At 46.3% G+C, this 11,869-nt stretch overlaps 1 protein-coding gene across 2 annotated transcripts in view; it reads left to right on the forward strand.

The window, feature by feature from the left end:
• The window catches only part of COG6 (component of oligomeric golgi complex 6), a 57,479-nt gene extending 50,262 nt beyond the window's left edge, over nucleotides 1-7,217 (forward strand). For both annotated transcript variants that reach the window (XM_042805951.1, XM_042805952.1), the window contains exons 18-19: nucleotides 661-740; nucleotides 4,681-7,217. In XM_042805951.1, coding sequence (XP_042661885.1) covers nucleotides 661-740; nucleotides 4,681-4,828 — 228 coding nt within the window. In that variant the 3' untranslated portion in view covers nucleotides 4,829-7,217. The remainder of the gene's footprint in view (nucleotides 1-660; nucleotides 741-4,680) is intronic.
• The last annotated feature ends 4,652 nt before the right edge of the window (nucleotides 7,218-11,869 follow it).

The raw sequence follows: 11,869 nt of genomic DNA on the forward strand, positions 1-11,869 counted from the left end.
ATGATTGAAGACAACAGTCATGTTCTTTCCTAGTGTTTTCTTCTCCAAACTACTAGAATCAAAGCACCACAACTTTTTTTACTATACTATATGGGGGAGGAGCAGTAAGCCTAGAAGCAGTTGGAGGAGCCTGAACTAGGTCCCTTGCTCTTGTTTCTCCCAACCTAAGTGCTCATTAGATTATTAAGTAGTGACTCCCTGCCAAAAAGTAGAAAGAAACAGAAAGAAAGAAAGAAGCTAGTCTAACTTGGACAGTCTAGATCTGGAGACTACTGTATTCCTTCTGCACTGATGAGACTAGATCTGATCTTCAGAGGTGCAGGCATACATGTACCAGCTGCATAGTAAACTTGGATAATTATGGAAGCTGGATTCTCATTATTTGGCCCTGCACCTGTACTCTTCAGAGTCAGAAACTTAAAATTTTGGTGACAGAGGTGCTGAAGTTAGACGTTTAGTTTGGACTACTAAGTTCTACCTTAAACATTTGTATAGTATGTTAGACTATCTTAAACATACAAAAAGAGAAATTATTATCACATAAGAAGGTGCCATTTTAATGTAATCACATTTCAGCAATCTGTGTTTTTACCTATTTTCCTCTAACAGCAAGTTTTTAATATGTTGATCTCGTATTCTCTTTTTTCCCCCCACCCCTAGGCTCAGTTTGATCGCTACCTCTCTGCTCCAGATAGTCTGTTAATGTCCCAGCTGAACTTTCTTCTGAGTGCCACTGTGAAGTACGTGCCTTACTTTTGAATTTCCGTTATGTGTGCATAGTGATCAGAAAGCTTAATTTGATTAGGTTTTATTGGATCATAATGAGAATTCGAGTTATCAGCTGTGATCATGTTTGCACTGTCCTTCAGGTCACAAATCACTTTTGTTCCGACTCTCCTCTTTCGAACAAGCAATGAGGAGAATGTAATTCTGTAACTTTCTGAAGTAATTACTCTTGATTTAGTGGACACCATCAAAATGAAACACATCATCTATTTTGAACATGGTCTGCTGTGTCAACAGTTTTTTGTTAACTTAATTGTAAATTGGTTTAGAACTATTTTGTAAACATTCCAGAGACAGATGAAATACGTAATTCTCCACTCCAGATTTTTTGTATCCCCACTGCTCCATCAGGTCTAGAATTTTCAACTTTGTTCTCTTCTGCTGTAGAGTATGGGCATTCTGTATCATTGAATATTGTGCTGAGATTACTTTTTACCTAGTATGTTTGGGTTTTAGTGATTTCTTCTTTGAAATACGAAAGCAAGAACTTTATCTGTTCTCTTGTTTATTTGACTACAACTGAACCCCAAGGCTAGGGAAAGTGCCACAAATTTCTTTCCAGTAAAATGTGAACCCTATGAAGACATTTGGCAATACTTAAACTCGGAGTTAAATGCTGCACTGATCAAAAACTTTTCTTGATGTCATTTTTCACACCTGTGAAGAGTGCACGTTACAGAATGTACCAGAAATGGAGACTGGCACAGCCCATTTTACGTAATGCCATGATATTTGGAGTCTCATTACTAGCACCTGTCCTCAGCAGGAGTGTATGACAGCATCTTGCGATTAAAAAATTACATATGTTGAGGCAAAAATATTTACTGTTGGAAATGTAATAGAATGGAATCGTTCAGTTGGAAGGGATGTACAAGGGACGTACGGTGGTCGGCGAGTTCAGCTGACAGGTTCGCCGGCAGTGTTGCTCAGGTTCTCCTCGTCCAGAGGCTCCCGGTGTCATGCCGCACACCTGGTGTGTGGCACGGCACGGCACGGCCTGGCACGGCACGGCACGGCACAGCATGGCACGGCCCAGCATGGCACAGCCCGGCATGGCATGGCCCGGCCCGGCATGACCCGGCATGGCCCGGAACGGCACAGCCCAGCTCGGCACGGCATGGCCTGGCATGGCACGGCCCGGCACGGCATGGCCCGGCATGGCACGGCCCGGCACGGCATGGCCTGGCACGGCATGGCCTGGCACGGCCCGGCACGGCACAGCCCGGCACGGCACGGCCCAGCCTGGCACGGCATGGCATGGCCCGGCCCGGCCTGGCACAGCCCAGCCCGTCCCGTCCCGTGCCGGGGGCCGTTGGTGCTTTTCCCGCTCTCGGCGGGGCTGCAGTTGCGGCGGCTCAGGCAGCGGGGCTGGCCCTGCCGTGGGCGGGCGGCTCCGCTCCCGGGCGGCTCGGGCAGCAGTGTCACCGAGCACTGCAACCGCTGCTTCCAGCTAGTAAACCTGTGTTTTAGCTTTTGGTATTTTTTTTTTTTTAATGTAGGTTATTTAAAAATCATAATAACAGTAAATGTATTTTGAAAGCCTCAATTTTTCAGTGCTAACACAGAGGCAGTTTTTCGGGGGTAGACATTATGCTTCCATAAAGACTCGGGCAGAGTGAAATTACCTTGACTTAATCATTTCTTCCATCAGATGAACCAAGATAAACTGGTCATGTATGCAATCTTAGCCTTATCCTAGTGATAAGCTTTTTAAACCTCTCAGCGCAATTTAAGCCGAATTCATGTTATCTTGCAACAGTGGGCAGCTGAGAGGTGAACCTGTGTGAGGATGATTGCTGTAGCTGCTACAGCTCCACTAATGGGTGGAAGTTTATTAACCTGCTATAGGTCTGGTTCTGCTCTGAATTAAAAAAAAAAGAAAAAGTCTCTTGGCCCCTTAGCCTTCAGACCTGTAGCTTTAAACACCTGCAGTCCTTCTGAAGTGAAGATACCTGTTTACAGAGAAGCACGCTTGCAGAATCAGGGTCTTAACAGTCGATATTTCTGCGGTAAATAAACCTTCAAAATCCAGAAATTTCTCAGAATCCAAGCCAAATATTTAGCCAGTACTATAACTGCAACTACTGTAGCCAGAAATTAAAATTTTCGAGTTAGTTCTGCAGCTGTTTGATGTCAGTTTTGAAGATGCATTCCTTGAAGTCACGTACGTGTGGCCCAGTGGCCCGGGGCCGCGCGGGAGCCCTGTGGCTCTGGGGCCCCGGCAGCAGGCGCCGGGCGCGGGGCCAGCCCGCGGGGCGCTGGCTGGCGGCACCGCCAGCAGCTGTGGCGAGCGTCCCTCCTGCCGGCCTTTGCCAGCGCACGCTCTGGTCTTTCAAACTCCTTTGCTCGTTCGGGAAGTTTCAAGCTGTTTATTTATGTGTTGTTGGTCTTGAAAAGCTCTTTTCGTTTGTGTTGGATCAGGGAGACTGAGCGCCGGCCTGACTATTTTTAGAAGGCGCTGCCATTTGTGTCAGTGATAAAATGTATCGTGTTGTTATGGCAACTGAAATCCTAACGTACTGATTAATGACACTGACATTATGTGATGGAAAGACTCATTTGATGCTGTTCAATCCTCCGGAATATTTTAATGAACTTTTTCCTTTAATATTATTTGGTGCAATGCAGTTAATTTTATACTAGTTCTGTGTGCAGTACTTTCCTAAACGACTGTGGTGGTACAGTAGCTTCGTGATCCCAGACTCTGTTCAGAGACAGTTATTTCACCTGAACACCTTGAATAGGTGTTGCCTCGCAGTAGTGGTTTTAAATTTGCTATTATAAGGCCAGTCTGGTCTTCAGTTATGCTCATAATCTAGCGATCCTGGCAATTGATCCTGTGTATTGAAAACCTGGCTACTTTGCACCAGAATAAATGGCAGGGTTTGTCTCTTAATCTTCTTTCTCATATCTTCCGTTTCTTAATACTACCTGGAAAGACCAAATTCTTCACACTTGGTCTTTGAGACTTCTTTAATTTGTCAGTTCGCAGCATCTGGTAAGTTCAGCCCTTATTTTAGTGGATGCAGTTTTGGTGTCTTTATTCCTTTGCTGTGTATCACAGCAGGGCTGAACCTGGGTTCACGATTACCTTGGTGTGCTCAGCTTCCCCTGGTGCTCCACTGCCAGGGGTTTGGCCATAAAATAGTTGCAACTACTATTTCGGGTAGATAAAAGTGCAGGTACAGCTGTAAGCACATCACCATGGTGATCAAAGTAAACTGATTCAATGGGCAGTGTAAAATAAAAATATTAGTTTGTCTTAAAAAAATACTAAACTTTCCAGTTAAATTTAGAACCCGATCTCTGTGCATTGTCGCAGATTTAGATCCAGAAAAATAACAGCATACAGACTTGACAGCATTGTTGGTAAAAGGCTGCAGCAAGTTTTAAATCTCTGATCACTATCGCTTTCAGCTCTTCCTTTTTGACCAATTATGGAATCAGGTGCTGTCAAGATAAAGCAAATAGAATATATTTGTTGGTAGATGGAAAAAAAAAAAAGTGTATTTAGAAGGGACAGTGAGAAGCCATAGGAGGTAGAAGGGAGATCACTGAGATAATCAGTCTTTTAAAAGATGCAGGGGAGTGCAGGTGAAAAACTACTGTATGCAAATCAAATCTTTCTACTTTTTTAATGGCTGCAGAAATAAAGAAGCTAATTTCTTGGCTATCAGGATCCTATCTGTGAGTTTATCTGTGTACGATACGAAGAAATGAAGAAGCCTTCTGTTACTTTAAAACGTTCAGCTGTTTTCACAGTTGAAGTGAAAAGGCTTTTTAATCTGACATTGATATTTAATGTGTGTTTTTAGTGTATATCTTTACTTTTTTGTAGGTAATGCAGTTATATTCCGTATGACTTGCAAATTATTCTTTCGTTTTTTTTTTTAGAGAGCAGATAATAAAGCAGTCGACAGAACTGATCTGCAGAGCTTACAGTGAGTTATATGCAGCTGTGATGGATCCTTCAAATGAATATAAGGATCCAGAAACCACACTACACCGATCTCCTCATCAAGTTCAGGCACTCCTTTCATAGTCTTGCTTCCCCCAGATTGATCAGAACGTGTAATTCTGTATTTGTTAAATACTTGCACTGAGTTATTTTTTTTGTTTTGAATTTTGATGTGTAACTGTATAGTTAAAGTATGTAGGAATGCGGTTTTGTTCAATCTGCTTGGCACAAGTCTAGTCTTTCCTGTGTGTTTGAATACCTTCTATGGGCCAGAAAATAGAATATAGATTAAAAATTATTTTAATGTATTCCTCTAATGGAAAGGGACCTTGACAACATGCAGTCTCTTTGAAAAAGGGAGTAAAGGAGAAAGAAGGCTTTTCCTTGCTGTACATAATCCTTTCAACTAGAGACTGAACCAGTGTCTCTCACAACCTCACCAATATTTTTATTTTTTCCCTGTTTGTTCACTCTTTTTCTCCGCCTACCATCTACTGAAGGCTGATAACTGTAATTTTAATACGACTGATATATTTTGAATGTCTCGAGTCCATAATGCTTACAGTTCATAAATCATTTCAGAATATTTGATGCTGTTTTTCAAATCCTGTTGATTGACTGTTTGGGGCAAAATTTCTCTCCTATTTTGGAATCCATTATTGTTGTTACTAGTTCTGGTATTTTCTGTAAAAAAAAAAAAAAAAAAATACTTGAACTATGTGCAGGTATATAACCTGGAACTTAATGCTTTAAATTATTTGTATAATTTTGTTCTCTAGGAAGGGTTTTGTTTTAGTGCAGTTGTTCTGTAGGAATTTTTGTATCAGTTGAAACTTGCAGATCTCTTAAGGCTGGGACCAGTGACAACGTAGGTTTGGAAAATGGTTTGCACAGCGGTGTGGCCATTCCTCCTTCACATGTACGTGGGTTTTGGTTTGCCTGTTTTTTGGAGTACAGAAAAAGTCCATCTGCTCTAGGACAGGACTTTATTCAGTTAATGATCCACCAAGAGATTTTCAGGGTTTGTATGGGTGCAGTCGTGCCCTGAAAGCTACAGTTCACCGGTGGCAGCCGCGGGTTGTGCTGGGGGTTATGTAGGAGAGCTGGGGGGTAGCTGTTCGCAGCTGGTGTGTGGGAAGCCTGGAGCAAACGTTTCATTTCTTTCCTCCTTCAGCGCAAAGCTGACCCTGCTCTGTACAGAAACCCTAATTCTGTAGGGAGTTACGATTTGGGGGACCTTTGCTTCCAGTAAGAGGAAGACAGATAAGTAGGACACTTGTTCTCTGTTGGGCCTTATGATAATTTTCTGCAAGTTCTTTAGACATATTCTTCTTTTAGGAAAGCCTTGTTATAGAGAAACCTTCAGGAAACTAAAAGTTAGTAAAAGGAATTTGGGGTATTTTGGGGTTAGGGCTTTTGTTTGCCTTTTTTTTTTTTTTTTTTTTAAGGATAATGTAAGCTGTTTTGTTGGAAGCATTTAGCTTTTTTTTTTTTTTTTTTTTCCCCTCTGTTGTTGTATGGGGGCCACAGAGTTATTACAGTTGCCCGAGTTTACACTCATATTAGATATGTCTTATTTATATACATCAAGGGGGAGATAAGTAGTCATTCACATTGAATAACTTACATATTTTATTTTTATCAGTAATAATATTCCCCATATGAAATGCGTATTTAGCGGCAGCCGAGTCTGCAGTTTAGTGTATGCTTGCCGAAGAGCAACAGCAAGACATTTTAGTCTCTTGGAAAACTCGCTGCAGAAGATCTATCCAGTGCACTCAGAAATCAGCTTCCTTGGTAATACCACAGTAAAGCAATAGCTCCTTTTCCAAATAGGCATAATTTGTTGGTATAATAGAAAAAGATTTGAAAGTGTAAGTGTCCCTGGGGTTCTTGGATCAGGCGTAAATTCTTCTGTAAATGTGAATGTTAGGTTTATTTTATTTAAAAACCCTAGACCAGTAAGACAAAAAGTTCTGGAGGCTTGGCAGAGTTCTAATGGAAAATACGCTCTCTTATTAGGTGAGGCACTTTGAATGACTCAGATTTTGCAGTACCATAGCATATATTCAGAAGGCTGCTCATTGTTGTTTAATAATGTTAATGTTGCTCAATATGCCTGTAATTATTATCTAATATGTGAAAATTACATCAGTTGTGAAAGGATTATAAATTAGCTTGTTATTAGATTAACATACTCATAAGAGTGAACTTTTTCCTGAAATTACACTCAACCTCAGTCTCCAGTAACCAGTCAGTAGTTTGCATGAGGATTAGTAAGAAGTTGCTTCCCGTCCTTGAGTCCACGGGGAGACTTCGCCGTGGATTCATCTGCTCTTAAAAATGCAAAAGCTGTCGAAGCTGTAACTTCCAAAACCCAAAGTCAATCTCCAATTCGGGTTTGTTCGATTAAAGTAAATGAGAAAGGGTCGCAAATGAGAGCGGACATCAATAAAAGCGTTTGATTTCCCGCCTTCTGTCTCCCGTGTTGTTGTCTCCCTTTGTTTGCCTTCGCAGGGGGAGGGAGGAGGAGGGGGGTGGGTTTCGGCCGGCCGTTTCTCGCGTGGCAGTTTTGACCCTTTTACTCTCCAAATCCCCGGCGCTCCCACCCCCGGGACCGGGGGGGGGGGGGGGGGGGGGCCGGGCACTGCCTGCAGCTCCGGCCACGGCGCGTGGGGGGCCGCTCCCCGGGCCGGGCTGAGCCGCCCAGCCCTGCGTGGGGCGCGGGGCGCGGGGCGTGGGGCGGCGAGCCCGGTTCTGGGTGCGTGGGCGGCCTGGGCGGGGGGCAGTGCCGGCACGCCGCCCGTGCTGGGCGGGCAGCGCTCCCCCCAGCCCACGGCTGAGAACACGCGGGTGCGAGGCCGCGCTCGCCGGTGCCGGGAGCGCCCCCGTGGGAAGCGGGCGAGCTGCGTTCTGGGCCAAAGCGCCTCGGAATCGGCACCGCGCCCGCCTGGAGGGCTCCCGAACCCCTGGCCGGGGTGTAGGGGGAGGTGGGGCAGCTCTGCGTTCTCCGCTCGTGAATTTGGCAGCTGTGCGGAAATCGGTGCAAAACACGGGGGGCGCCACACAGGGGCCCGGCCCTGCGGCACGTCCGTGGGAGCCGTCCCGAGGGCGCCGAGGCCTCGGCCCCCCCCCCGGCTGTTGGGAAGGGACCTTCTCCCCGGCCCCGACGGACGCTCTGTCCCGGGAGGCGGTCGCCCACGGAGCGTGGGGCAGGCAGCGAGCTGCCGTGCGGTGACAGACCGCCTCTGCGTTCGGTCCCGCGTGTCCAGTCCTCTCCTCCCCTCTTTATAAATGCGCACACCGCTATGGAAATAAGATAGAAAAGCTGTTTCAATTATAGCAAGCACACGGCAGGCCAGCTGCAGTGATTTTTTTGTTTTCCGTGGTGGGAAAAGAGAAGCCTTAGGAGGTTTGGAAAGGTGATAATACATTTGTTTCGCAGTATTTCCGAGTGCTCCTCCCTGTTCTCTGAGATTTATGACTCTAGCCATGCATTTTGTTTGTTAATAGACTCAGCTGTAATTTTTTTTTTTTTTATTAAAGATTTCGAAATACATATTGGAGGAAAATACTTTCAGAACCGCTAAATTTTTCCATTCATTTAAAAAACCCTATCTGTTGTTTGATCCCTTTGCTTGCCTTGCCGAGTCGCTTCTCGGGCAACCCAGGGGGTGGGAAGCTTATAACATTTTTAAAATTAAACGAAGGGGTTAGACGTATTTCCGTGAGTAAAACACACCCTCCAGAAGCAACAGAGACATGGGTGTGGGTTTTTTGAAATCCACTGCCACCTGCTTCCGAGGGAAAATGCAGAAAAAGAGAAGGCTGTTTATGATGAGGGCACCCACCCAGAACAGCCATGGGGAGGGTTTCATGCCATAAATTGATGTTAAATTGATGTTACGTTTGAATAGTCTGGAGAATTTTCAAAACGCAGATTAGAAGAGAACTGGCAGTGGAAGTTAAAGGTGCGCCATATAACTGAACTCGCTCACGTATGGGATTTACTTGCTGAAGGTTCCCAGAACCTCTGCACCTTTTCCCCACCGTTGTTAAGCACGTCGCAGCCTTAAGCTTCGAGCCAGTCCCGCGACTGCCGCACCGGTTCCAACCCTCGGGCAATCCCGCGTACGGTGAGATGCTTCGAGCCACCCGGCAGCGTACAAAGCCGTGGTTGAACTCGGAGCCAATTTGTTCCTTGAAAGAATTTCAGAGCGTGAGAAATGACTGTGACTTGGACTCGGATGTTTGTCCTGAGGGACGGGAGGGAGCGGCAGTGCCCTTCGGGTGGCCGGGCGGGTGTCTCCAGCCGTCCGCTGCACGGTACGAAGCCAACTTCAGTTTTTCAGAACCAAACTGCTTCTTCGAAAGTTTTTTAAAGGCGTTTTAAAGGCGAGCTTGTGTTCCTGTGCTCTACTAAACCGGGCGTTTGCTGCCCTGCTGGGCTGGTGCTCCCACGGGGATGTTGGCACGAGCCCAGGGGATGCAGTTACCAAATGCGCGAAGGATGGGTCAGCCTCGTGTCACACAAAGGTCTCCCGACACCCCGGGTACCTGCGTCCTTGAGGGAAGAGCCGCTTCCTGTGGAGCTGGTGTGGGGCTGAAGTAAACCCAAGACATTGCTTTTGTCTCGGTCCTTCATCCCCTCAAAGGTGACGTGGGTAAATCTTCAGTAATCTGCCGAATTCTCTGGTGCAAAGCTATGGAAAGGCAAAGTGCAAAGGAGCCTCTCGCACCCCAAAGCGTGCGCTTATCCCCCATCTTAATGTACGTTATCTTGGGTGCCTTAAGGCCGCAGTGAGGGTACGACCCCATCGTGCTACAGCTGTCGTACAGGCTTTGCAAACTCTGGAAAGATGAACTGCGAAGGCTTTCCTCTTAACAAAGTTTATTTTGACTGCCTTGCTTTAGCAGTAAGGAAACCTTGATCGAGCGAGATCTGGCTGAAAGGTGTTTGATAGATTGTTGCAGAACAGCTGACTAAAAAGAAAAAGACTGTTGCATGTCTCGTATGCAGACAATGAAGCTTTCATTTGCTGCCCAGTTCACAGATGTGGTATTGTCAAATTGCAGGAAAATGCCTGGCAGACTGTATCATTGACTATATTTAGGGAGAAACAAAATTCAGAACACGCTATTTATAGAAGCCACACAAATAAGCACAGAGTTCTTACCAGCCAAAGATAACATTAGTTGTGATTTATCAAAGTAATCTTTATTTTATGGAAAATGGATAATAGGCTGTAATTTAATCCTTTGTGAATGTAATGTATATTTCAAAGGGTTCTTTTTTGTCAATAAAACCATTTGTTGTACTTGTTAAACTAATTAGTCTTGTTGCTGTTTCTTATGACAGGATAAAAGATGCCCCTTAATGAAACCAGGGAGAAGATGGGTTCAAAAGTTTGTAAAATATTTTGTGCTCCTTGCAAGCCAGCTTTCTGATCAAAACAGGTTTCGCCCCTTTTGCTGCGAGCCTGCGTTAACTGAGTTTGTGCAGGTGATACGTTTTCCTGTTCCAATTCCAGAATGGATTACCCCCAAAATCCATCTCCTCTCTGGCCGTTTCACCCGCTACAGGCATCAGGGGCTCCTCCGGCTCCCCTGGCTCCTGCTGCTGACGTGAGCCACCGTGCCAGCCGAGCACCGGCAGGAAGGACCATGTTCCTGGCTGCTTCTCCCTGCTCTTCGCATTTTTTCCACCATGTGCAAATACATTCCAGGAGTCCCAGCGAAGGCAAAAAGGGAAGAAAACAGAGCTGCCTGGGTGCGTCCTGCTCTGGTCCCCGGCCGGCCAGGCGCCCTTGGCTGGGCGAGGGCAGGTTTCCCTGGGGCAGAGTGTGGGGCTGAAGCTGTGCCGAGTCTTGGCTCTGCACGGTGGCCCAGCAACAGTGCCAGGCTGCAGAGGCAGGACATGAGCTCATTCCCTGGATCCGCACTTGACCTTGAAAGTTCAGAGTGAGAAGTGGGTAAGAGTCAGAAGAGGACACATATTTTAGTATCATCCTTTTTTTTTTTTTTTTTCCCCTTAGTGTTTTTGGTGTCCGTGTTTGTAGCCTAGCAGCCTCATGAACTCTTAATAGGAATTTATGAATGATTTTCAGAAGATGACTTAAAAGACTGGCTAAGCTCTTAAAGGTCCTTCTCCCTTAGCAGTGGCTCGGAAAATGCCCCTCAGAAGGACCAGGTTATGGGGAAGGCCTTAAAGAAAGGACCCCGAAGAAAGGTCTTGTTCCTGCTGTCTGTATCAGTTCTGCGTGGTCATCCCAGTTCCTCGATTCTCCTTGTACCCTCCGCTGTAGAAGCTGTCCAGATACATTTCTAATCCTGGATTACTGCATCTGGCACTTTCACAGGTCCTCAGATCCCCTGGGCACAAGAGGTGAGAAGCCTTGGTCATGCTTCCAGCTCCCACGGCCCCACCGGGGAGATCGTGGAGCAGATCTGCCTTCTCCAGCCCTTCCCATCTCACTCCAAAGACCCCTGTGTACTTCAGCAGGAGGGCCTTGCCCCGTTCACAAAGGACTGTACTTCTGCTGCCGCTCTGACCAGTGTCCCAAGCAAAGCTCACAGCTTGGGCTGGGGCTGTCCAGCTCCTTCTTGACTGAAAAGAAAGAACAGGCAAATTACCGGACAAGCTGCTTGGTTTGTGTAGATGAAATACAGTCTTTACTTCAGTAAACACTAAGTCAAAAATCTGAATGGCACGGCCAGCCATTCTGCCGTTGGGCCAAGTGGCCCTGCTGCTCCGTACCTAAATCCTGTGGGAGTGACAAATATTTATCCCTATGGGCATCCATCCCCACCTGCGGGGCGGAGGGAAGCCCGTGATGGGACCAGGCGCTTGGGCCCCGAGCAGCGGGCGGACGGCGTGCCTTTCACAGCGACCCTGCTAGCGCCGCGGGAAGGAGCCGGCGTGTCCCCAGGGGCTTCCAGGACAGCGACCCGAGCAAACCCCAGGAGAGCAGCCTGCCAGCACTTTTCCTTGGAAGGGGCTCTGAATCTGAGGATGTTGTAGCAGTGTTGTCCTTTCTTCAGTTTCAGTAATAATTTATGCTTGAACATGCTCTTGCGCTGTTTGGATTGTTTATAAAATACACCAATTCCTTCAGGTCCCCTTCT

The sequence above is a fragment of the Tyto alba genome, unplaced genomic scaffold (genome assembly GCF_018691265.1).
Source record: "Tyto alba isolate M040663 unplaced genomic scaffold, T.alba_DEE_v4.0 Super-Scaffold_45, whole genome shotgun sequence".
In the NCBI taxonomy this organism is placed as follows: domain Eukaryota; kingdom Metazoa; phylum Chordata; class Aves; order Strigiformes; family Tytonidae; genus Tyto; species Tyto alba.